This window comes from Stegostoma tigrinum, chromosome 11 (genome assembly GCF_030684315.1).
Source record: "Stegostoma tigrinum isolate sSteTig4 chromosome 11, sSteTig4.hap1, whole genome shotgun sequence".
NCBI classification, from domain to species: domain Eukaryota; kingdom Metazoa; phylum Chordata; class Chondrichthyes; order Orectolobiformes; family Stegostomatidae; genus Stegostoma; species Stegostoma tigrinum.
Window position 1 is genome coordinate 14,920,625 of NC_081364.1, and position 23,840 is coordinate 14,944,464.

Genomic DNA, 23,840 nt, shown 5'->3' on the forward strand with positions numbered 1-23,840 from the left:
AGTGCAAAGGTTACTTTCAGTCATCCTGTGTAATTGAATCAGCTTAGTCAGTCAGATATAGAACATAGAACATAGAACATAGAACAGTACAGCACAGAACAGGCCCTTCAGCCCACAATGTTGTGCCGACCATTGATCCTCATGTATGCACCCTCAAATTTCTGTGACCATATACATGTCCAGCAGTCTCTTAAATGACCCCAATGACCTTGCTTCCACAACTGCTGCTGGCAACGCATTCCATGCTCTCACAACTCTCTGCGTAAAGAACCTGCCTCTGACATCCCCTCTATACTTTCCACCAACCAGCTTAAAACTATGACCCCTCGTGCTAGCCATTTCTGCCCTGGGAAATAGTCTCTGGCTATCAACTCTATCTATGCCTCTCATTATCTTGTATACCTCAATTAGGTCCCCTCTCCTCCTCCTTTTCTCCAATGAAAAGAGACCGAGCTCAGTCAACCTCTCTTCATAAGATAAGCCCTCCAGTCCAGGCAGCATCCTGGTAAACCTCCTCTGAACCCTCTCCAAAGCATCCACATCTTTCCTATAATAGGGCGCCCAGAACTGGACGCAGTATTCCAAGTGCGGTCTAACCAAAGTTTTATAGAGCTGCAACAAGATCTCACGACTCTTAAACTCAATCCCCCTGTTAATGAAAGCCAAAACACCATATGCTTTCTTAACAACCCTGTCCACTTGGGTGGACATTTTAAGGGATCTATGTATCTGCACACCAAGATCCCTCTGTTCCTCCACGCTGCCAAGAATCCTATCCTTAATCCTGTACTCAGCTTTCAAATTCGACCTTCCAAAATGCATCACCTCGCATTTATCCAGGTTGAACTCCATCTGCCACCTCTCAGCCCATCTCTGCATCCTGTCAATGTCCCGCTGCAGCCTACAACAGCCCTCTACACTGTCAACGACACCTCCGACCTTTGTGTCGTCTACAAACTTGCTGACCCATCCTTCAATCCCCTCGTCCAAGTCATTAATAAAAATTACAAACAGTAGAGGCCCAAGGACAGAGCCCTGTGGAACTCCACTCACCACTGACTTCCAGGCAGAATATTTTCCTTCTACTACCACTCGCTGTCTTCTGTTGGCCAGCCAATTCTGTATCCAAGCAGCTAAGTTCCCCTGTATCCCATTCCTCCTGACCTTCTGAATGAGCCTACCATGGGGAACCTTATCAAATGCCTTACTGAAGTCCATATACACCAAATCCACAGCTCGACCCTCATCAACTTTTCTAGTCACATCCTCAAAAAACTCGATAAGGTTTGTAAGGCATGACCTACCCCTCACAAAGCCGTGTTGACTGTATTTGATCAAGCCATGCTCTTCCAGATGGTCATAAATCTTATCCCTCAGAATCCTTTCTAACACCTTGCAGACGACAGACGTGAGACTTACCGGTCTATAATTGCCGGGGATTTCCCTATTTCCTTTCTTGAAGAGAGGAATTACATTTGCCTCTCTCCAGTCCTCAGGTACGACTCCAGTGGAGAGCGAGGATGCAAAGATCTTCGCAAGTGGCGAAGCAATTGCATTTCTCGCTTCCCAAAGCAGCCGAGGACAAATCTGATCCGGGCCTGGCGACTTGTCAATCTTAATGTTTGACAAAATTTTCAGCACATCAGCTTCCTCTATCTCTATCCATTCCAGCATGCACACCTGCTCTTCAAAGGTTTCATTCACTACAAAGTTGGTTTCTTTCGTAAAGACAGAAGCAAAAAACTCATTTAGGGCTTCCCCTACCTCCTCAGGCTCCACACACAAGTTCCAAGTTCCCTATGCTATCCCTGATCGGCCCTACTCTTTCTTTGACCATTCTCTTATTCCTCACGTAAGTGTAAAATGCCTTTGTGTTTTCCCGGATTCCTTCTGCCAAGCCTTTCTCGTGCCCCCTCCTGGCTCTCCTCAGACCATTTTTGGGCGTGATATGCAGTAACATTAACAAGCACTGAGCCCAGATTATACGTGTAGTTTTGTGATATTGTAGCCTTTCAAATAATTAGTGTTGTACACAAATTTCAAAGTATCTGACTCAACAAGAACCTAGCTCTTTGTAGTATATGTTAGGAGGACTAATGTGCAGAAAACCACAAACAGCATCAGAATCATAGAACATACAGACTTCTGGGTCATTGAATTTATACAAGACTCAGTTAAAGATATTTTTGATGGACAAAGGAGTCAAGGTGGGAGAAGATAGCAAAATGGAATCGAGATCATAACTGGATCAGCCACAATCATATTGAACAGCAGACCATACCATCAGGCATAGGGGCAGAATTAGGCCATTCGGCCCATTGAGTTTGCTCCACCATTCAATCATGATTGATACGTTTCTAAATCCCATTCTCCTGTCTTCTCCCTGTAACCTTTGACACCATACTAATCAATAATCTATCTCTGTCTTGAATACACTCAATGCCTAGCCCTCCACAACATTCTGCAGCAATGAGTTCCATAGATTCACTACCCTCCAGCTGAAGAAATTCCTCCTTATATCAGTCCTAAAGGGCCATCCGTTCACTTTGAAGCTGATCCCTCGGATCCTAGTCTCTCCTACTACTACTATAAACTCCACTGGATCCAGGCCTCTTAGTATTCGGAAAGTTTCAGAGAGATCCTCCATCATCCTTCTAAACTCAATTGAGTATAGACCCAGAGTCCTCAAGCACTCCTCACATTCTGATAAACCTCCTCTGGACTCCCTCAACACAGCACATCATTCCTTGGATACGGGGCCCAAAACTGCTCACAATATTCCAAATGTGGTCTGACCAGAGCCTTATACAACCTCAACACTACATCCCTGCTCTGGTAATCTTTCCCTCTTGAAGTGAATGCTAACGTTGCATTTGCCTGCCTAACTGCTGAATGTTAACCTTAAGGGAATCCTGAATTAGGACTTCCAAGTACCTTTGTGTTTCAGATTTTCAAAGCACACAAATAGGTTCTTTGTCCCATTGAGCCTGTACCAGTCCAAAGCAAATACCTAACTATTCTAATCTTGTTTTCCACACTTAGCTTTCAATTCTGGTCCTACCCTGGATTATAGATGTATAACTTCATTTAAGCTGGCCATTCGGTTTAACTTCTTGAAATAAGCTTGGACAAGAAACTCAAAATAACATGTACTCAAAGGTCAGATAAGGTAGTGTGTTGGGGAGGTCACCTTTCTCTCCTGTCCATTCTCTTATGAACCATTTAAAACAGAAGTGAGAGAGGGCTTTTCTCTACTTGCAATTCTAATTGAACATTAAATGTTGTACTCAAATAAATGATATTTCAAGGAGCCAATGCATGCACAATGGCTGGAATGGCCTCCATCACTGCTGTAGTCTTCTGTGATTTCTCTCATTTACAGTAATCCTCACTAGACTGAAGGAGTGGAGGGTTGGGGTGGCTTGGGAAATCTTGCCTTCTCTATTAGGGAGTGCCCTATCTCAGCTAACCTCCTCCTTTGACGTCCAAAACCCACTGACGTGGGGAACTTGCTGCATAGGGGAGTGCTTGGTATTTGAGCTGCTCTGTTGGTTCTGTCGAGTTCTGTTACTTGACGCCTGTTGCAGCCAAACATGCAAACAAGAAAATGATCAGATTTCAACCTCAGCTCTACATTGAATATCCTCAATAAGCTTTCCTGCATTTGGCAATCAGAAAATCAATCTCCCTCTGCCTTAAAAATATTTGAAGATTCTGCATCTACTGCATACCGAGGAAGAGAATTTCAAAGATTCCCAACCCTCAGAGAGAGAAAAAAAGTTTCTTCGGATGTGCAGTTTAAGTTGATTGCCCATAGTGTCCAAAGACGTGCAGGTTCGGTGGATCAGCCATAGGAAATTGTCCATGGTGTCCAAGGATGTGCAGATTCGGTGGATTAGTCATGGGAAATACAGGATTATAGGGGATAGGGTAGGGACGTGGGTCTGGGTTTTTGGAGGGTTGCTGTGGACTCAATGAGCAGAACGATCTGCTTCCGCACTGTAGAGATTCTATGACACTTATTTCTGTTTTAAATGGGTGTCCCATTAGCTTTAAAACTATGACACCCCCCCAAGTTCTTCAGCTGATCCTACATTTGCCTTTCAGTGGTCATGAACCGAGTTTATGGAAGAAACACATAACTAATCCCTGTGGCTCTCACTCTCCTTCAGGATGATTCTCGCAAACTGATGCATCTGGCCGATACCATCGACGAGGGGACTATGCCAAAGGAGCTGTACGAAATTATCAGCCGCCTGTGGAAGGATTCAGGCATTCAGGCTTGCTTCGAGCGAGCCTCGGAGTACCAACTCAATGATTCTGCCGGCTAGTGAGTGGCCCTTCTGTATTCTGTCAGCTCTACCATAGATTAGTCTGAACAGGGGGTACAGGGCAGAGGCAGCTGGCTGTGCATTTTAACACGGCTCAAAGCCAGCCAAAATAAAACCACAGATGAACTAGTTTTGAATCGCTGCAGGCAAAATTCCTCCTCTGTGATTGCTGACAGAACTCCACACAGAAGTTGATGTTGTGTGAAGATTTGGTTATTTTTCAGCTTGCTTAGACATTCCTCTGCCAACAGGAGGTGCAGCTGAGCTTAGTTAAAAAAAACTTATGCCTTGTCCTTTACAGCACAATGGCACCATCTATTGGTTACAAACGGACACTACAGAAGCAAGAGAACAAAATGTGAGGCTGGATGAACACAGCAGGCCCAGCAGCATCTCAGGAGCACAAAAGCTGACGTTTCGGGCCTAGACCCTTCATCAGAGAGGGGGATGGGGGGAGGGAACTGGAATAAATAGGGAGAGAGGGGGAGGCGGACCGAAGATGGAGAGTAAAGAAGATAGGTGGAGAGGAGAGTATAGGTGGGGAGGTAGGGAGGGGATAGGTCAGTCCAGGGAAGACGGACAGGTCAAGGAGGTGGGATGAGGTTAGTAGGTAGGAAATGGAGGTGCGGCTTGGGGTGGGAGGAAGGGATGGGTGAGAGGAAGAACCGGTTAGGGAGGCAGAGACAGGTTGGACTGGTTTTGGGATGCAGTGGGTGGGGGGGAAGAGCTGGGCTGGTTGTGTGGTGCAGTGGGGGGAGGGGACAAACTGGGCTGGTTTAGGGATGCAGTGGGGGAAGGGGAGATTTTGAAACTGGTGAAGTCCACATTGATACCATATGGCTGCAGGGTTCCCAGGCGGAATATGAGTTGCTGTTCCTGCAACCTTCGGGTGGCATCATTGTGGCAGTGCAGGAGGCCCATGATGGACATGTCATCTAGAGAATGGGAGGGGGAGTGGAAATGGTTTGCGACTGGGAGGTGCTGTTGTTTATTGCGAACTGAGCGGAGGTGTTCTGCAAAGCGGTCCCCAAGCCTCCGCTTGGTTTCCCCAATGTAGAGGAAGCCGCACCGGGTACAGTGGATGCAGTATACCACATTGGCAGATGTGCAGGTGAACCTCTGCTTAATGTGGAATGTCATCTTGGGGCCTGGGATAGGGGTGAGGGAGGAGGTGTGGGGACAAGTGTAGCATTTCCTGCGGTTGCAGGGGAAGGTGCCGGGTGTGTTGGGGTTGGAGGGCAGTGTGGAGCGAACAAGGGAGTCACGGAGAGAGTGGTCTCTCCGGAAAGCAGACAGGGGAGGGGATGGAAAAATGTCTTGGGTGGTGGGGTCGGATTGTAAATGGCGGAAGTGTCGGAGGATGATGCGTTGTAACGTTGTAACCTCACTACAGAAGCAACCCAGGTTTTTCCATCATTGAGAGAATCCCTGCCACAGAGGCCAAAAAGGTTAAATGTTTTCAAGGCCAGTAAACATAGAAAATAGGAGCTGGAGCAACTCATTTAGCCCTTTGAGCCTGCCCTGCCATATTGAATGGCAATATGGGTGTCACAGTGGCTTAGCAGTTAGCACTGCAGCCTCAATGATCCTGCTGTGAAAGGCAGCGACCACTTCTGCAGCAAGTGTCGGTTGCTGGAAGAACTCTGGATCAGAATTGATGATCTGGAATCTGAGCTTCAAACTCTGTCGCACATCCGGGAGGGGGAGAGTTACCTGGACACTTTGTTTCAGGAGGCAGTCACACCTGGTAGATTAAGTAATTCAAATTCAGAAAGTGTTCAGGGACAAGGTGTGACTGTAAGTGAGGGAGGTAGGGGGATTCTGAGTTCAGGAGTGCGGGAGCCTCAGCCCTTGGCCTTGACCAACAGGTATGAGATTCTTGCTCCCTGTACGGATGAGGGAAAGGACTGTGGACAGGATGAGCCAGCTGACCACGGCACCGTGGAGCAAAAAGACTGGCAGTTGTTATAGGGGATTCTATAATTAGGGGGACAGATAGTATCCTATGCAAGCCGGATCAGGAGTCCTGCATGGTGTGTTGCCTGCCCGATGCCAGGGTGCAGGACATCTCCGACCGGCTTGAAAGGATATTGGAGCGGGAGGGGGAGGATCCTGTTGTTGTGGTCCATGTTGGGACAGACAACACAGGTAAGGCTGGGAAGGAGGATCTGTTCAGGGATTATCAAGCTCAAGGAAGGAAATTGAAATACACCTCCTCAAGGGTCATAATCTCCGGATTACTGCCTGAGCCACGTGCCAATTGGCTTAGGGATAAGAAAATTAGGGAAGTAACATGTGGCTAAGGGATTGGTGTGGGAAAGAGGGATTCCATTTCATGGAGCATTGGCATCAGTTTTGGAACCGGGGGGATCTGTACCGTTGGGACGGTCTCCACCTGAACCGATCTGGAAACAGTGTTCTAGCGAAAAGGATAAATAGGGTTGTCAGTAGGGCTTTAAACTTCTGAGTCGGGGGAAAGGGAAAGTGAAAGCGACAGGGAGTATGGAGTTAAATGGAAAGATAAGCAGCAGGATAGCATGTGTACAGGTGGGTTTAAGCTCGAGGCAGACTAGAAATACAGCAAAAATGAAGAGTAACTTGGGACATCTTTATGAGTTCCAATATCTCTAATAATGATAAGAAAGTTAGCATTAAGGCACTTTACCTAAATGCTCGCAGTATTTGTAACAAAGTAGATGAATTAAAAGCACAAATCATCTTGAATGATTATGTTGTGATGTGGTTGCAGGGAGTTCAGGACTGGCAGTTAAACATTCAAGAATTTACAACTTATCGAAAAGACAGGGAGGTGGGCAGAGGTGGTGGGGTTGCCTTGTTAGTTAGGAATGAAATTAAATCTACGGCACTGAATGACATAGGGTCAGAGGATGTAGAGTCTGTGTGGGTGAAGTTGAGGAACCACAAAGGCAAAAAAACCATAATGGGAGTTATGCACAGACCTCGTAACAGTGACCAGGACCAGGGGCGCAAGATGCACTGAGAAATAGATAGGGCATGTCAGAAAGGCAAGGTCATGGTGATCATGGGGGACTTCAATATGCAGGTGGACTGGATGAATAATGTTGCTGGTGGATCCAAAGAAAGGGAATTCATGGAATGCTTACAGGATGGCTTTTTGGAACAGCTTGTGATGGACCCCACAAGGGAGCAGGCTATTCTGGACGTAGTGCTATGTAATGAGCCAGACTTTATAAAAGATCTTAAAGTAAGGGAACACTTAGGAGGCAAAATCAGATGTAATGGTGTTACAGTTAAATAAAGGTAATTACAGGGGCATGAGAGAGGAACTGATGAAAATCGACTGGAAGTAGAGCCTAGCGGGCAAGACAGGAGAGCGACAATGGCAGGAGTTTCTGGATGTAATTGAGGACACAGTACAGAGGTTCATCCCAAAGAAAAGAAAGATTATCCGGGGTGGGATTAGACAGCCATGGCTGACAAAGCAAGTCAGGAAATGTATCAAAGAGAAAGAGACAGCCTAAAAAGTGGCCAAGAGCACTGGGAAATCAGAAGATTGGGAAGGCTGCAAAAACAGAGGATAACAAAGAGAGAAATAAGGAAGGAGAGGATCAAATATGAAGGTAGGCAAGCCAGTAATAATATGCCAACAATTACGGAGAGTCGGGGGCAGAGTTGATTATGGTAGGCATTACAAAAGAAAGAGTGCTAGAAAAGCTAAAAGGTCTAAAAATTGATAAATCTCCTGGCCCCGATGGGCTACATCCTAGAGTTCTGAGGGAGGTGGCTGAGGAAATAGCGGAGGCTTTGGCTGTGATCTTTCAAAAGTCACTGGAGTCTGGAAAAGTCCCAGATGATTGGAAAATCGCTGTTGTAACCCCCTTGTTTAAGAAAGGATCAAGACAAAAGATGGAAAATTATAGGCTGATTAGCCTAACCTCGGTTGTTGGTAAAATTGTAGAATCCATCGTTAAGGATGGGATTTCTAAATTCTTGGAAGTGCAGGGTCGGATTAGAACAAGTCAGCATGGATTTAGTATGGGGAGGTCGTGCCTGACAAACCTGTTAGAATTCTTTGAAGAGGTAACAAGTATGTTAGACCAGGGAAACCCAGTGGATCTTATCTAGCTGGACTTCCAAAAGGCCTTTGATACAGTGCCTCACAGGAGGCTGCTGAGCAAGGTGAGCGCCCATGGTGTTCAAGGTGAGCTACTGGCTTGGATTGAGGATTGGCTGTCTGACAGAAGGAAGACAGTTGGGATAGAAGGCTCTTTTTCAGGATGGTAACTGGTGACAAGTGGTTCAGTGTTGGGGCCACAGCTGTTCACTTTCTATATTAATGCTCTGGATGAAGGGACTGGGGGCATTCTGGCGAAGTTTGCCGATGATACGAAGATAGGTGGACAGGCAGGTAGCACTGAGGAGGTGGGGAAGCTGCAGAAAGATTTACTCAGTTTAGGAGAGTGGTCCAGGAAATGGTTGATGAAATTCAACGTGAGCAAATGCGAGATACTGCACTTTTGAAAAAAGAACACAGGCATGGACTATTTACCAAATGGTGAGAAAATTCTCAAAGCAGAAGTACAAAGGGATCTGGGTGTGTTAGTCCAGGATTCTCTAAAGGTTAACTTGCAGGTAGTTTCTGTGATTAAGAAAGTGAATGTAATATTATCATTTATCTCAAGAGGGTTGGAATATAAAAGCAGCGATGTGCTTTTGAGGCTTTATAAAGCTGTAGTTAGGCCCCATTTAGAATACTGTGTCCAATTTTGGGCCCCACACCTCAGGAAGGACATACTAGCCCTGGAGTGTGTCCAGCGGAGATTCACACAGATGATCCCTGGAATGGTAGGTTTAGCGTATGATGAACGGCTAAGGATCCTGGGATTGTACTCATTAGAGTTTAGAAGGTTGAGTGGAGATCTAATAGAAACTTACAAGATAATGTGTGGCTTAGAAAGGGTGGATGCTGGGAAGTTGTTTCCGTTAGGCAGGGAGACTAGGACCCGTGGGCACAGCCTTAAAATTAGAGGGGGTAAATTTAAAACTGAAATGACACGACATTTCTTCAGCCAGAGATGGTGGGCCTGTGGAATTCATTGCCACGGAGCGCAGTGGAGGCCGGGAAATTAAAATTCTTCAAGACAGAGATCAATAAGTTCTTGATCTCGCAAGGAATTAAGGGCTACGGGGAGAGTGCAGGGAAGTGGAGTTGAAATGACGATCAGCCATGATTTAAATGGCAGAGTGAACCCGATGGGCTGAACGGCCTTACTTCCACTCCTGTGTCTTATGGTCTTATGTCTTATGGGCTTATAGCACCAGGAACCTGGGCTCAATTCCACCCTCAGGTCTGTGTGGAGTTTGCACATTCTCCCCACGTCTGCATGGGTTTCCTCCCACAGTCCAAAAATGTGTAGATCAGGTGGATTGGCCATGCTAAATTGTCCAAAGTGCCCAAGGATGAGTGATTAGGTTGGTTAACCATGGGAAATGCAGGTTAGGGGAAGGTGGGTCTGGGTGTGATGCTCTTCAGAAGGTTAGCATGGACTCAATGGGCCAAATGAGCTGCTTCCACACTGTAAAAATTCTGGCTCATCAACCAATTCAGTATCTGTTCCTGTTTTCTCTTTATTCCTAAGAATTGTGTCTAACTCCTTCATTTACTGGTGCTGGATTAGGCTGAGTAACGATTGCAGATTTTCCTTCCCTGCAGGACATTGATGAACCAGATGAGTTTTCACAATTTCATAATCATTATTAAGAATCCCTAGATTTATCCAAAAACTCCCCCTGATGTCATGATGAGACCTGAACCCATACCCTCAGCATTAATCATGGCCTCTGGCTTATTCAGCCATTTCCTATCACCGTACTACAGCACCCTAGATCAGATTGAATGAGATAAAGAAAGAAGTTGCATTTCAACAAGCTTCTTTCACATTCTTACAATGTCCCAAAATATTTATTTAAATGATTGTGATTGTGGTTTGCATCAAGCACAATTCAAATCACACTCGCTAATGTGTACCCCTCAGCAAAGGTGGTATGTGATCAAATTGTCTGTTTAGAAGTTATTTCTCATGGGAAATGCTCACCATAACACTAAGGGGACTTGGAGATCATCAATCTTCAATCGAGCAAACAGACTGCTCCTGGTCAATTGGTCAAATAGACAGTCCTCACTGGAGAAAGGGTTAGTACTCAGCACAGAGAGGAAGGATTAGTACTCACCACGGAGACAAAGGATCAATACTCACCACTGAGAGGAAGGATCAATACTCAGCACTGAGAGGAAGGGTTAGTACTCAGCACTGAGAGGAAGGGTCAGTACTCAGCACTGAGAGGAAGGGTTAGAACACAGTACTCAGCACTGAGAGGAAGGGTTAGTATTCAACAGTGAGAGGAAGGGTTAGCCCTCAGCACTCAGCACTGAGAGGAAGGGTTAGTATTCAGCAGTGAGAGGAAGGGTTAGAACACAGTACTCAGCACTGAGAGGAAGGGTTAGTATTCAGCAGTGAGAGGAAGGGTTAGAACACAGTACTCAGCACTGAGAGGAAGGGTTAGTACTCAGCACTGAAACAAATTGTTAGTATTCAGCACTGAGAGGAAGGGTTAGTACTCAGCAATTAGCACTGAGAGGAAGGGTTAGTATTCAGCAATTAGCACTGAGAGGAAGGGTTAGTACTCAGCACTCAGCACTGAGAGGAAGAGTTAGTATTCAGCAATCAGCACTGAGAGGAAGGGTTAGTATTCAGTACTTAGGTGAGGTGTTAGCCTGGCTTAGGCGCACAGTTTTGAAATCCACAGGGTCTGTCATGGGAGCCCAAGTGCTGAGCCAATCAAACACTGAAGTGAGACTGAGACATTTCTGATTTTTACTTTAAAAAGATGGGCTTCTGACCAACACCATTAAAGAGCAAATGGAACAAATAGACCCCCTTGTCCTGGCGTCCATTTTGATTTCTCGTTCCATCTGCCTTTGCGTCCCTTACCCTATCTTCTCTGAATAACTGCTGATGATTAATGTGAAGTTCTGGTTGCTGACTCTGATTTGGTGTGACTGCCTCAGCTATCTCAATGACCTGGATCGGATTGTCCAGCCTGGATACCTCCCCACTGAGCAGGATGTCCTGCGCTCAAGAGTAAAAACCACTGGTATCATTGAGACTCAATTCGGATTTAAAGATCTCAACTTCAGGTACTGATTAAGTCGCTTAATGTTTCATAATCTGTGCACCAGACCTAAGCAGCAAGTTAATCCATCAACAGCTACTGTCTGTCAACCGTCTCCACGTATTGGACAATGAAACTAGTGCAGCTTGTTTGTACAGCTTTGCTGCCATTAACACCTACTCTTCATCTACATTGCTCCTCTACAACCATTACATCTTTCTTTGGCTTTTTCTCTGGGCCTGTTCCACTTCTTCCTACTCCTTCTCTACAGAATAAACCCATGTTTTTCTAGCACCTTTCATTTCTGAGGAAGGGTCATTTCCCTCTATCCCCTTCTATCCATCTGTCTGTCTCTTTCTCTCTCCCTCTATCCCCACCTCTCCACCCATCACCCTCACTCCCTCAATCCCCCTTCTTCAGCCAAGGAGTGGTAAATCTGTGGAATCCACTGCCATATAAGGCTGTGGAGGCCAGGTCATTGAATATATTTAAGATGGAGATAGATAGGTTCTTAGAACATAGAACATTACAGCACAGTCCAGGCCCTTCGGCCCTCAGTGTTGTGCCGTGCTTGATTGTCAAGGGGCTCAAGGGTTACGGGGAAAAAGTGGGAGAATGGGGATGAGAAATTTGATTGAACGGCAGAGCAGACTCAATGGGCTGAATGGCCTAATTTCTGCTTCTATGCCTTATGTCTAATGAAATCAAGATATTAACTCTATTTCTCCACAGATGCAGCCAGGCCTGCTGAGTTTCTCCAGCATTTTCTGTTTCTCTTTCAGATGTCCAGCATTCACAGTACTTTGTTGCTATTAACGCCAGGTCCAAGCCATTAGATTCCTGTCCCAAATGCTTAAGAACTGATATCTTCGCTTCTCTCTGAGTGTGAAACCATAACAACTAACAAGGGCATTCACTAAATTTAGAAATTGTTCAATTCCTAAAGGGCAGTGCATCTCTGGCAGTACAGCTTGTACACTTAAATTTAACCAATGCTTTTAGAGTCATAGAATTATACAGCATGGAAACAGACCCTTCAGTCCAACTACTGCACACTGACCATACTCCCAAACTAAAATCATCCTACTTGTCTGTGTTTGGCCCATATTCTTCCAAACTTTTCATATATTTATCCAAATGCCTTTTAAATGTTGTAACTGTTCCTGCATCCACCATTTCCTCTGGCAGTTGATTCCACGCACAAACCACCTTCTGCATAAAAACATTGCCGCCCCCCCCCCCGCCCATGCCCTTTTTAAATCTTTCTCCTCTTGCCTAAAAAAAGGCCCCTAGTTTTGAACTCCCCCACCCTAGGGAAAGGACCCTTGCTGTTCACTTTATCTATATCCGTCATGATTTTATAAACTTCAAAAAGGTCACCCCTAAGATGCTGCTTGGCCCGCTGTGGTCATCCAGCTCCATACCTTGTTATCTCGGATTCTCCAGCATCTGCAGTTCCCATTATCACTGATACACACCCTCGGCCTCCTACGTTCCAGGGAAAAAGGCCCTAGCCTATATAGTCCAGTTTTAAAACTCAAGCCCTCCATTTCCAGCAACATCCTGATAAATCTTTTCGGAGTCCTGGCCAATTTAATAATATCTTCCCCATAACAGGGCAACCAGAACTGCACACAATACTCCAGAAGAGGGCTCACCAACATCCTATACAATCTCAACACAGCCTCCAAATTCTTTGCACTGAAAGGACTGAGCAATGAAGGCAAGTGTGCCAAACGCCTTCTTCACCATCTTGTCTACCTGTGATACAAATTTCAAAAAATTATATACCTGATCCCATGGGTCTCTCTGTTCTACAACATTAGCCAGGGCCCTATCATTAATTTTATAAGTTCTGCCCTTGTTTATTTTACCAAAATGCGCTACCTACATTTATCCAAACTAAACTCTATCTGCCACTTTTCTGCCCCATTGAGCCAATTGATCAAGATCACTATGTAAAGTTAGATAACCTTCTTCACTCTCCACAACGCCCTAAATTTGGTGTCACTCTGCAAAATTTCTAACCCATTCCTCCTATATTCACTTCCAAATCATTTATATACATAACAAACAAAAGAGACCCAGGACTAATCCATGTGGAACACTACTGGTCACAGGCCTCCAGTCCAAAAAGCAACCCTCCAACACCACCCTCTGTCTCCTACTGTCAAACCAATTTGGTAAAAACTGAAAGAGCTGCAGATGCTGTAAATCAGGACCAAAAATAGAAGTTGCTGGTAAAGCTCAGCAGTTCTGGCAGTATCTGTGAAGAAATAAAACAGAGTTAACATTTCAGGTTTAAAAAGGACATAGAGGACAATCTTTTTACACTGAGAGTAGTTTATGTATGGAATAAACTGGCAGAGGAAATGATGGATCCAGGTACAGCTCTGAAGAAGGGCCATCGGAACTGGATTTTTTCTTCACAGATGCTGCCAGACCTGTTGAGCTTTTTCAGCAACTTCTGTTTTCAAACCAATTTTGTATTCAATTGGCAAGTTCACCCTGAATCTCATGTGATCTAACTTTACTAATTCGTCTACCATGTGGAACCTTGTCAAAGGTTAAAGTTTTATGGAATATGCAGTGCTCACAGGTAGTTAGTTCACTGAAGAATGCTTTGCCTGACATAGCACCACCAAATGGTGGGGGGGGGGGGGGTGGGGGGGTATAATTAGCAGCATGAAGAACTGTAGCAAAATACATGCTCATTTTCACAAAGATGAATATTTGGAGGGTAGAAGACAAATGAGTTTAAATGTGGATGAGTGACAGCTGTTGCATTCCAAAGGAATAAGATCACCACGTCTTTGCAAAATAAAGATCTGAGCTCTTTTTCAAAAATATCTAGCATTCTTCACTTGGAGAGTGGTTATAATGTGAACATTGCTGCCATACAGAATAGTTCAGGCAAGCAGAATAGATGCATTTAGGGGAAATCTAGATGAGGGCTTCAGATAGGAATTGAAGATATGTTGGTAGGAATACAAAGTGGGAGGAGGCATATGTGAACCATAAAGTTTGGCATAGAGCAGCTTAACTGTTTCTGTGCTGCAGATTTTTCGTAATATTTAACCTATAGTTTCAACAATATTTGTTGCCTGTATTTTTTGCACTGTTGAAAGTTTACTGTTCTCTTCTGGAGAAATAGAATTGCAAGTTACAGTTTTCCCTAGAAAGGGTCACGTTCCAAACACAATCTTCATTGATTTATGCCTTTCAAGTGCAGCTGTAAGTGTGAGGCTCAGTCAGCCGTCATTTTCTCCTTGCCCCTCTCTGCAGAATGTTTGATGTCGGTGGACAACGCTCTGAGCGCAAGAAATGGATCCACTGCTTCGAAGGCGTCACCTGTATCATCTTCATTGCTGCACTCAGTGCGTATGATATGGTGCTGGTGGAGGATGATGAAGTGGTAAGTGAACTCACACCCTCAACATCAAGATCGCCTCCTAAAAGCAACTGAACCGTGGGGGCAAATAAACCCCCTCCAACGCTAAGTACCACAGCAATTGCCATGAAAGCAAGTCTGTCAGCGAGTTTTGAGAAGATTTGTAGCTCAGGTTGAGGTTCTGGATGTGAGTTTGCTCGCTGAGCTGGAAGGTTCCTTTTCAGACATTTCGTCACCATTCGAGGTAACATCATCAGTGAGCCTCCGACAAAGCGCTGGTGTTATGTCCCACTTTCTATTTATCTGTTTAGGTTTCCTTGGGTTGGTGATGTCATTTCTTGTGTTGGTGATGTCATTTCCGGTTCTTTTTCTCAGAGGGGGGTAGATTGGCTCCAAATCAATGTGTTTGTTGACATCAACAATGGTGTCGAATGGTGATGAAACGTCTGAAAACTAACCTTCCAGCTCAGCGAGCAAACTCACATCCATAAATCTGTCAGCGTCATAATAATTACAGTGATCTTTCTCTGCATTTTATTCAAGTTAACATCCCCATTTAATGACCAGTAATCATTCACCAAATATATACCATAAGCTCAACAGATATAAGAAATACCCTATCAGACCCAATAAGCATTAGTCAGCCAAAAGACAAAAAACTTAAGATGAAAATATTAATACATTTAAAACAAATCAGGAAATTAACTTTATAGGTATGTTGGAACTTATCAATTCAAAGACGGAGCAGAAAGAATATGTATCAACAAGAAACAAGAGTAGGCCATTCAGCCTCTCAAACCTGGTCTAGCATTCACTTCGATCATGGCCAATGTCTACCTCACTCACACTTAGTGACACATGATCCACATCCTTTGATAGTATATCAAACAAAATCTATCTAACAAAAATCTATCAATTTCAGTCTTAAAAATGGAAGCTTTAGACTGCTGCCTCCTTTTGTAGGAATGTATACTTCAAGCTTTTATCCCTGCAATAACCAAATTCTTGTTTGAAAATTACTCCAGATTACTACCTCTCATACTTTATCAATCCCTCTGGTTGAATTACAGAACCGTATGCATGAGAGTCTGCATCTCTTCAACAGCATCTGTAATCATCGCTACTTCATCGCAACTTCCATCGTCCTCTTCCTCAACAAGAAGGATGTGTTCCAGGAGAAAATCAAGAAGACCCATCTGAGCATCTGCTTCCCAGACTATGATGGTCAGTTCCCATTTAACTGTGTTTTATCACATATGTCTCAGGATCCCATGAAGTGAGTCAAAATGGGGAAGAAAGAATTAGCAGCTACTCAGACAGATCATTTTTGGGTTTATGCATTCCACCTCACAAATGTACAGAACCAAGTACAGGGCTCTTACAGTGCAATGTAGCGATCCTACCTCTGGGCCAGGAAGTCTGTATGCATGTCCCACCTGCTCTAGAGGTGCATTATAATATGTCTGCTCATATTGATTAAAAATATCTGAAAAATCCTGTCTCCATTGGGCTGGTTGCTTAATTGCATACGACACAACACTTAATGAACACTTGATTGAAAGAGCTGCGTCATCCTATTTACAAAATAAAAGACATGTGTTCACTGCAGCACCTTTGAGGCTTCACATGGGATGAAGACTCACGTAAGAGATTTTTGAGCGTAGAATTGAGGCTGATCCAAAAGCAACATTGAGGTGGTTCAGCACTGTTGGAGGTGCTGACTGATGAGTGAGATCCTGGCTGACACCCACTGGTCGTCTGGATGGATATACAAGATCCCATGGGAGCTATTTTGAGAATGAGCAAAGGAGTCCTGCATGGTGTCTGGACCCAACATTCATCCTTCAACCAACATCACCAAGATAGACTGACTGGACATTTCCATGTTGTGTGTGGAGAAGCTGGTTATTCTGTTTCCCTACATTATAACAATGGCTGGACTTCTAAAATATTTGGTCACAAGCCCAGTTTCCCCCACAAAATCCAAACCCCACATGCACACTTACAGATCCCTCATCCACGTACATACTTGAGGGTGGCGGGTCTGGAGCACACTGCCTGGGATAGTAGTTGAGGCAGGAAACCTCACAACATTTAAAAAGTGCTTTAATGAGCACTTGAATGATCATATCATTCAAGGCTATGGGCCTAGTGCAGGAAAATTGGATTCGTGTATTTTTAGTGGTACAGACGTACTGGGCTGATGGACCTCTTCTGTACTGTATAATTCTATGAAACACCTCAACCTTGAAAAGACCCCCTCAAGCACTTTCAAGCCCCTCTCTCATACACACTTCTCATACACAGATTGCATATGTCTCCATTCCAAACTCACGCTTGGAAGTTATGGCATTATAATCAGCCAGATGCATGACATTCAAAATTACAGTGAGTCCAGCGCACAAGGATGGGACATTTGGGCCAGTAGGTCTATGCCATTGTTTATTCCACACAAACTTTGTCCTACCTTCTTCCGTCTAATCCCATCACCAAATCCTTGAGTTCGAACCTTCTGAGGGGATTTGTAGTTCAGGTTGTGGATGAGGTTGCAGACTTCCTCACCGAGCCGGTGGGTCTGGTCGCAGATGTTTCATCACCCTGCGAGGTAACATGGTCAATGTGCCTTTGGTGAAGCGTTGGTGTTCGGTCCCACTTGTTATTTATATGCCATGGTTTGCTGGGGTGGTTGGCATCACTTTTGGTTCTGTCTCTCCGTGGTTTGTAATTGGGTCCAGTTCAATGTGTTTGTTGATGGAATTCTGTTTGGGATGCCCAGCCTCCAGGAATTCCCCGGCATGTCTCTGTTTGGCTTGTGCTGTTATGGATGTGTTATCCTAGTTGTATTTCTGTCCTTCTTTGTCCATGTATAGTGAGACCAGTGAGAATTGGTCATGTCTCTTGGCGCCTAGTCAGTGTTCGTGTATACTTATTGTCAGTTTTCTTCCAGTTTGACCTATGTAATGTTTTAACAAACACACTGAACTGGACCCGATATACAAACAATGGAGAAACAGAGCCGGAAGTGATACCAACCACCCGAGCAAGCTGAGGCATATAAATAACAAACGGGACAGAACACCAACACTTCGCTGGAGGCACAGTGATGATGTTACCTAGCATGGTGACAAAACATCTGTAATCAAACACACCAGCTCAGCAAGCAAGTCTACAACCAAATCCTTCAGTTGCCATCTTTCTCATGGGCCTGAATATCCTCCTCTTGAATGCCTCTATGCTCCTGGCCTGACCAATCCCCATGTTATTGCATGTTCCACATTCTCACCACTCTTGGTTTATCCTGAAATCCTCCTTGGATTAATTTACAATAATCTTACTTTTATGACCCTTAGTTCTGGTCTCAATAGAAGTGGAAACATCTTGTCTAAAATTCCCCTGTTAAATTCCCTCTGAACTTTGTAGACTTCTATTAGATCACCCCCTCACACTTCCCTTTTCCAGAGAAAAGAGCCACAACCTCTTTACAGATCTGCTGTCATTCCAGTGAATTTTTTTTGCATCTTCTCCAGCTATGCTGTACCCTTTTTACAAGTGTGGAAAACCAGAACAGTTTACAGTACACCAAATGCTGTCTAACCAAATTTAGGCAGGAAATAATTGTGATGTTCTCAACATGTGACTGGCTCACAGTCAGCTGTCTCTCTCATTCTGTCAGCCGGAACAAAGCACTCATCCCACCCATCCCAGTTTGAGTCTTGCCAATTTCCGAGCAAACAAGGCAGCAGCAGGTCAGCGATGCCAAGGTTTATCTCTCCCTGTGAATACTCAGCAGTACAGCCAGTCCTTCATCATTTTTTAACAGCAATTCTCAATCTTTTTAGAACCAGATTAGTTACAAAGAAACCTGATTAATTCACAGCCATCTCCCTCATTTTCCCTCCATTTCTGCTCCATAATTATTTTGCATTCCAAATTCAACACTAACGTTACATTATGTGCATTGTTTGAGGTCACTTATGAAATGCAGTAGTGTGCTTGAGCTGACTTCATATGGAGACACATAGCTTTCTCTTTCTCTCTCTCACACACACACACACACACACACACACACACACACTCTTATTGGCCTTTATTCAACTCATTTGTGGGATGTTTCATATTAAGAATAGTAATTATTTAGATGTATGCAGTAATGCCAAAGCATACAAGACCTGGAAAATTCAAGTGCTGGAAAATGGGATTAGAATCTTTAGGTGCTTGTTTCTGACTTGCACAGATGTGATTGCCCGACAGGCTTTTTTCTCTGTCGTAGGTCTCTCTGACTCTGTGAGCATCACTATCCAGGCCAGCGTTCACTCTCCATCCCTTGCATCTTCTTGAATGGCTATAGCTCTTAGCTGTAATGACATCCACAGCACTGATAGGAAGGGAGCTCCAGGATTTTGACCCAGATGACAATGAAAGTATGCGATATATTTCTAAGTCAGGATGGTGTGAGAGACTCGGATAGGAATGTGCAGACCATGTTTTGTTGAAACAGCTGAGCCATTCACTAAAACAGGAATCTGCAGCAGAGAGGAACATAGACACAGGAGTCTGCCTTTCAACCCCTCCAGATCACAGTTGATTTTTATTGTCACTTCATCGACCTTCTCATTCCAATTCCTTCATTAACATTCCATTACCAATACAAATGGAAAAGTACATTGGTTGTTGTTATTAAAAACAGAAAATTATGGAAAACCTCAGCAGGCCAGTGAGCATCTTTCAAGATGAAACAAAAACAGAAGTTGCTGGAAAAGCTCAGTGGGTCTGGCAGCAACTGTGGAGTAAAGAAGTCGGAGTTAACATTTTGGATCGAGTGACCTTTTCTCAAAACTGATGCTGCCAGACCTGCTGAACTTTTCCGGCAACTTCTGTCTTGTTCCTGATTTACAGTATCCACAGTTCTTCCGGTGTTAATCTTTCAAGATGTACTGTTTCAAGTCAACAACCTTTCAGCAGAGCACAACATGAATCAATTTTAGACATTCCAATCAGTGTAATCTCAACAGTGTTTGAGGAGACAGTGCCTGATTTCAGTTGTCCTTTGTTTGATGTGGTGTATTCAGACATCATTCACCATGCAGTGGCATGGTAGGTGACACACAGGCCTTGTTTCCTCAAAAATACTGAGTGTGCGCATCCTTTCATTTAAAGGGACTGTGTAATACAAGTAACTCTGTCAACAAGAACTAAATGTTAAACGCAACATTGAATGATCCCGTGGAACGGCTGAGCTCTTGTTTTAACATTAAACACCCTTGTTTTGGATTCTCCCTTCAGAACATAGCATTCTTCATCTTATCACCTTTTTAATCAACTGAAACACCTCAAATACTTCACCCTCTAATCTTCTGAATAAGGAGAATTTCTAAGGGTCTAGGCCCAAAACGTCAGCTTTTGTGCTCCTAAGATGCTGCTTGGCCTGCTGTGTTCATCCAGCTCCACACTTTGTTATCTTGGATTCTCCAGCATCAACAGTTCCCAAGAGAGGGGGATGGGGTGAGGGTTCTGGAATAAATAGGGAGAGAGGGGGGAGGCGGACCGAAGATGGAGAGAAAAGAAGATAGGTGGAGAGGAGAGTATAGGTGGGGAGGTAGGGAGGGGATAGGTCAGTCCAGGGAAGACGGACAGGTCAAAGAGGTGGGATGAGGTCAGTAGGTAGGAGATGGAGGTCCAGCTTGGGGTGGGAGGAAGGGATGGGTGAGAGGAAGAACAGGTTAGGGAGGCAGAGACAGGCTGGGCTGGTTTTGGGATGCAGTGGGTGGAGGGGAAGAGCTGGGTTGGTTGTGTGGTACAGTGGGGGGAGGGGACGAACTGGGCTGGTTTTGGGATGCGGTGGGGGAAGGGGAGATTTTGAAGCTGGTGAAGTCCACATTGATACCATTGGGCTGCAGGGTTCCCAAGCGGAATATGAGTTGCTGTTCCTGCAACTTTCGGGTGGCATCATTGTGGCACTGCAGGAGGCCTATGATGGACATGTCATCTAAAGAATGGGAGGGGGAGTGGAAATGGTTTGCGACTGGGAGGTGCAGTTGTTTATTGCGAACTGAGCGGAGGTGTTCTGCAAAGCGGTCCCCAAGCATCCGCTCGGTTTTCCCAATGTAGAGGAAGCCGCACCGGGTACAGTGGATGCAGTATACCACATTGGCAGATGTGCAGGTGAACCTCGGCTTAATGTGGAAAGTCATCTTGGGGCCTGGGATAGGGGTGAGGGAGGAGGTGTGGGGGCAAGTGTAGCATTTCCTGCGGTTGCAGGGGAAGTTGCCGGGTGTGGTGGGGTTGGAGGGCAGTGGGGAGTGAACAAGGGAGTCACGGAGAGAGTGGTCTCTCCGGAAAGCAGACAGGGGTGGGGATGGAAAAATGTCTTGGGTGGTGGGGTCGGATTGTAGATGGCGGAAGTGTCCGAGGATGATGCGTTGTATCCAGAGGTTGGTGGGGTTGCGTGTGAGAATGAGGGGGTTCCTCTTTGGGCGGTTGTGGCGGGGGCGGGGTGTGAGGGATGTGTTGCGGGAAATGCGGGAGACGCGGTCAAGGGCGTTCTCGACCACTGTGGGGGGAAAGTTGCCGGCCTTGAAGAACTTGGACATCTGGGATGTGCGGGAGTGGAATGCCTCATCGTGGGAACAGATGCGGCGGTGGTGGAGGAATTGGGAATAGGGGATGGAATTTTTGCAGGAGAGTGGGTGGGAGGAGGTGTATTCTAGGTAGCTGTGGGTTTTTGTTATCTTGGATTCTCCAGCATCTGCAGTTCCTATTGTCACTGTCCAAGACCTGAACTTTTGTGTGACAGCATATTTCCTTCCCTCAGGGATAGAAGTAAACCAGCTGGGTTTATAATGATAATCAGGTTATTATTGTCTTTTAATTCCATATTGGTTTAATGGAATTTTAAACTTCTCAGTTGTTGAATTGAAGTCTCTAGATTATTAATGCAGACCTTGGGTTTAACCATGCCAGTCACATAACCACAGTGCCACATGTTAACTAGGACTGCCAGCATTTCCTGCTTTGAAATCTGGACCCAGAGTGAGATCAGGGTTTTTATTGGGATCATGAGAAAGAACGGAACATGGCTAGGCCATTCACCTCCATTCACTGAAGTCATGGCTGATCAGTGACCTCATGCTATTTCTCTTAAGCAGCTTTGATTTGGAAAAGTCTGACATTTTCAGTTTCAAAATCAACAAATTGACCTGACAGTTGTCATTTTCAGCAGAGAATTCAAAGCGTCTCTCACCCATTACTTAATTTTTCTCCTGGAACGTCTGCACCAAATATTTTGACTCTCGGGTGGCGCAGTAGCTGTGTGGCTAACACCGTTACATCACAGCACCAGGGACCTGGGTTTGATTCCAGCCGTAGATTCATGCCTGTGTGAAGTTTCCCTGTGTCTGCGTGGGTTTCCTCCCAGTAATCTGGTTTCCTCCCGCAGTACAAAGATGTGTAGGTTAGTTCAATTGGTCAAACTAAATTGTCCCACTTTGCCCAGGCTACACGGATTAGCCATGGTAAAGGCAGAGTTAATGGGATTGGCTAGGTCTGGGTGGCATGTTCTTTGGAGGGATGATGTGGACTAAAAGGGCTGAATGGCCTGCTTCCACACTATAGGGATTCTATGATTCTTCCCCATGTCTGGAATGTCCAGCAGAAATAAATTATATCCATCAATCTTACTTGTTTTCATTACTGTTGTGTAACTTTCAAACAAATAGTTCCTAAACCCTTAAATTCCTTGAAATACAAACCCTAATTTCTATAATGCATTTTTAAAGTTTGAACCTTGGATATGACCTGGTAAATCGGCATTGCACTCTCTCTGAGACCAACAGAGATAGTGGATTATGACTGGGAGCAAAACCAGATTGGAGCCAGACAGGATGGTGATAGGGGTGAGACAGGATCAGGGTGGGTCTAAACCACTTGCTGAGTGCTGCCATTTACTCTGCTGTTGACAGAAGTCCCTCTAAAGCCTTACTGACAAACACACACCCATCTCATAAAACAAGGAGACAGCATATTGTGTTTCAAATATCAAACTCTTTGCGTGTGTTGTAGAGTGTAGAAATTTCTGGAGATTTGGATGACAAGCGATCTCAGACGGTGAGAGTGATGGTCCCATCATAATTTCGGAAGTTCAATCACGTTGTGTCCACATCCACCATTTACAGGAAATAACTCAATGGAGGATGCTGGAGCTTACATTAAAACCCAATTCCTGGAACTAAACATGAGGAGAGATGTGAAGGAGATTTACTCGCACATGACCTGTGCCACTGACACAGAGAACGTCAAGTTTGTGTTCGATGCAGTGACAGACATCATCATCAAGGAGAACTTGAAAGACTGCGGTCTCTTCTAAATCTCTTCCAGCTCCCCAAGGTATAGTTTTCGCTGAAGTTATATCAAACCCTGGTCAAAGCAATGAAATAACAATGACAATGCAGGCTTGAACCTCCCAGAACAAAAGCACAGTTCGAAATTGTTACATCATCTTGAGGAGCTATTGCTTTATTAAGTTACACATTGCTCTCTCACTGTTATAATCAAGTTGTTTTTCTGGCTACAGTAATACATTCTCAGGCCCAACCTCACTCTATGACCAAACATTCAATTTAGAGGCAAAAGTGGGCCATTCAGCCTCTCCAGCCTGCTGTCCCATGGCTGGATGTGAATGTTTTGAATTCCATATTTCCCTTTACCCCGATAGCTTTTGATGTCCCCTCCCACGGACGAATTCATCTACCTCTGTCTTAAAAATATTCAAATGACCTTCCATCGCTGCATCCTGAGGCAATGAGTTCCAAAGTCACACAAGCCTCTGCGTAAAAAATATTCTCTTCATCTCTGTCCTAAAAGGGTGACCCCTAATTTTAAAACAGTATCTCCCATTTCCAGAAAACAAAACGAAATTGCTGGAAAAACTCAGCAGGCCTGGCAGCATCTGTGAAGAAAAAATCAGA

At 44.7% G+C, this 23,840-nt stretch overlaps 1 protein-coding gene across 1 annotated transcript in view; it reads left to right on the forward strand.

The window, feature by feature from the left end:
- gnat1 (guanine nucleotide binding protein (G protein), alpha transducing activity polypeptide 1) overlaps nt 1-23,840 on the forward strand; it is a 76,565-nt gene that overhangs the window by 48,173 nt on the left and 4,552 nt on the right. The window contains exons 4-8 of the mRNA XM_059649772.1: nt 4,173-4,330; nt 11,383-11,511; nt 14,772-14,901; nt 15,948-16,101; nt 23,049-23,259. Of these exons, the coding sequence (XP_059505755.1) occupies nt 4,173-4,330; nt 11,383-11,511; nt 14,772-14,901; nt 15,948-16,101; nt 23,049-23,239 (762 nt within the window). The 3' untranslated portion in view covers nt 23,240-23,259. The remainder of the gene's footprint in view (nt 1-4,172; nt 4,331-11,382; nt 11,512-14,771; nt 14,902-15,947; nt 16,102-23,048; nt 23,260-23,840) is intronic.